Raw genomic sequence first — 1986 nt, 5'->3', positions numbered from 1 at the left:
CTCAAAATTTGGCTAGTTAAACCTAAAAAGTGTACTAAATAGGTAAGAAAATGAGAGTTGACCTAAAGTAACCTAAGAGTGTGTACTCTAAAAATCATAACAAGTTTAAAGTTGTCAAAGGAAGCTAAGAAACATGTCAAAATGGATGAAGTAGCTAAATCTCAAAGTTTGTCTACTTGAAACCTAAAAGAGTAGATGAAGTAGTTAAAAATCACTACTCAAACCTCAAAAAAGGTGTACTAGAATTGCAAACTGCACTGAACTAGGAAAATAAACTAGAAAGAAAGTATCCTAACATGTTTAGAATGGTAAAACCATGCTAATTAAGAATTGACACTACAAAAAATACCTAAAACTCAAAATATGACAAGTTAGAACCTAAAACTAGTTACTAGAATAGGCTAAAACTAGTGAATCTGAGTTCTAGTTTTGTTTTGTGCCTAATTAGAGTTCAAACAAGTGTATTATGATTAACTAAAACTGTTGAAATCAAGTGCAAGTTTCCTAGCATAAATTTGTTATCAAACATGCATTTAGACCATGACTGGCTGTTCATGTATATGTTGTATGTTGATGTATATATTGTATATTCCTGTATATTGTATGTTCATTTATTAGGCTACACCATTTTTAAGTTAAGTAGTCCTTTAAAGTCCTATGGTACTACACACCATCTCAATGGAATGAGAAAGGTAAAAGTACCTTAAACACTTAGAAAAATATGTGGAAGTACTCTACAAAAGAGAACTTCAGTAATAATAAGTTCTCTCCCCCAAATGTAATACACAACCCTTTAGGATGTCTATGGCATTTCAATACTAAGGACTTCTCTTTGCATGCCCTTATTGTATGCTTAGACAGTAGTGCTCAAATTTCATCCATGTTCAACTTAAGTAGTAATAGGTTTATTACTTATGTGACATGGAGTGTTGTTCATTTCGCTAAGTTTACCTTTGTTTGGCTTGTCACAGAACATGGCCTATTTTCTCAACCATCGTGCATGGATGTACGACCGTTGTTATAGCGGAAGGAGAGGTTTGAAGGAATCTTTTGTCATCGGAGTTGAAGAGTTTGTGAAGACTGCTCGACGATGTCAATATTATGTTATTGATGGAGGGATTCGATGCCCATGCATCAAGTGNGAATGTACAAGGATTTTGAAAGATGAAGACGTTAAAGTTCACCTATACCAAAAAGGGTTCATGCCTAATTACACGGTTTGGACATTTCATGGTGAAGAAATTCCTTCGACCTCCAATAGAGTTCAAAATCGGCTTGCATCAGGTTCGAATACTGTTCTACATACAACTGAGATAGATCAATTTGCCTATATGCAAGACATGGTCGACAATGCTCTTCGTCGACATGACGAACAAGAAGCAAACGATAGTCATGATGAAGAGTCTCCAAATGAAACCACTCAGAGGTTTTACAAATTACTGAGAGAAGCAAATCTACCTGTATTTGAAGGTTCATCTGAGTCAAAATTGTCAGTGTCCATTAGACTCTTGGCTGGTAAATCTAATTGGAACGTTCCCAATCAAGCAGTGGATCACTATACAAAATTGATTTTAGATCTGACACCACCAAACAATTCTATTCCAAAGAATTGTTATCAAGCCAAGAGATGTGTTTCAATGTTGGGATTGAAAGCCAAGAAGATTGATTGTTGTGTTAATGGATGTATGCTGTTATATGACAATGATAGTGGCAAAAATGATGCTTTGTTGGTTGAATGCAAGTTTTGTGGCTCTCCTCGATATCATACGATGCATGCAGGACGGAGGCAAAAAAAACCAATTCCCTTAAAGTCCATGTTCTACTTCCCCATTATTCCAAGATTACAAAGAATGTTTACTTCAATGCAAACATCACAACACATGACATGGCATGATGGTAAGAAAACTGAAGGAGTTTTGCGCCATCCTTCTGATGGTGAAGCTTGGAAGCACTTCAATCGTAAACATCCGTCCTTTTCTAGTGAAC

General features: G+C 35.7%; 1 protein-coding gene across 1 annotated transcript in view; it reads left to right on the top strand.

Annotated features, from left to right (window-relative positions):
- LOC106758438 overlaps positions 1–1986 on the top strand; it is a 15578-nt gene that overhangs the window by 12513 nt on the left and 1079 nt on the right. The window contains exon 4 of the mRNA XM_022779673.1: positions 972–1980. Coding sequence (XP_022635394.1) covers positions 975–1980 — 1006 coding nt within the window. The 5' untranslated portion in view covers positions 972–974. The remainder of the gene's footprint in view (positions 1–971; positions 1981–1986) is intronic.

This window comes from Vigna radiata, chromosome 1 (genome assembly GCF_000741045.1).
Source record: "Vigna radiata var. radiata cultivar VC1973A chromosome 1, Vradiata_ver6, whole genome shotgun sequence".
NCBI lineage: Eukaryota > Viridiplantae > Streptophyta > Magnoliopsida > Fabales > Fabaceae > Vigna > Vigna radiata.
Note: the sequence above shows the minus strand (reverse complement) of the source record. Positions and strands in the feature narration are given on the sequence as shown.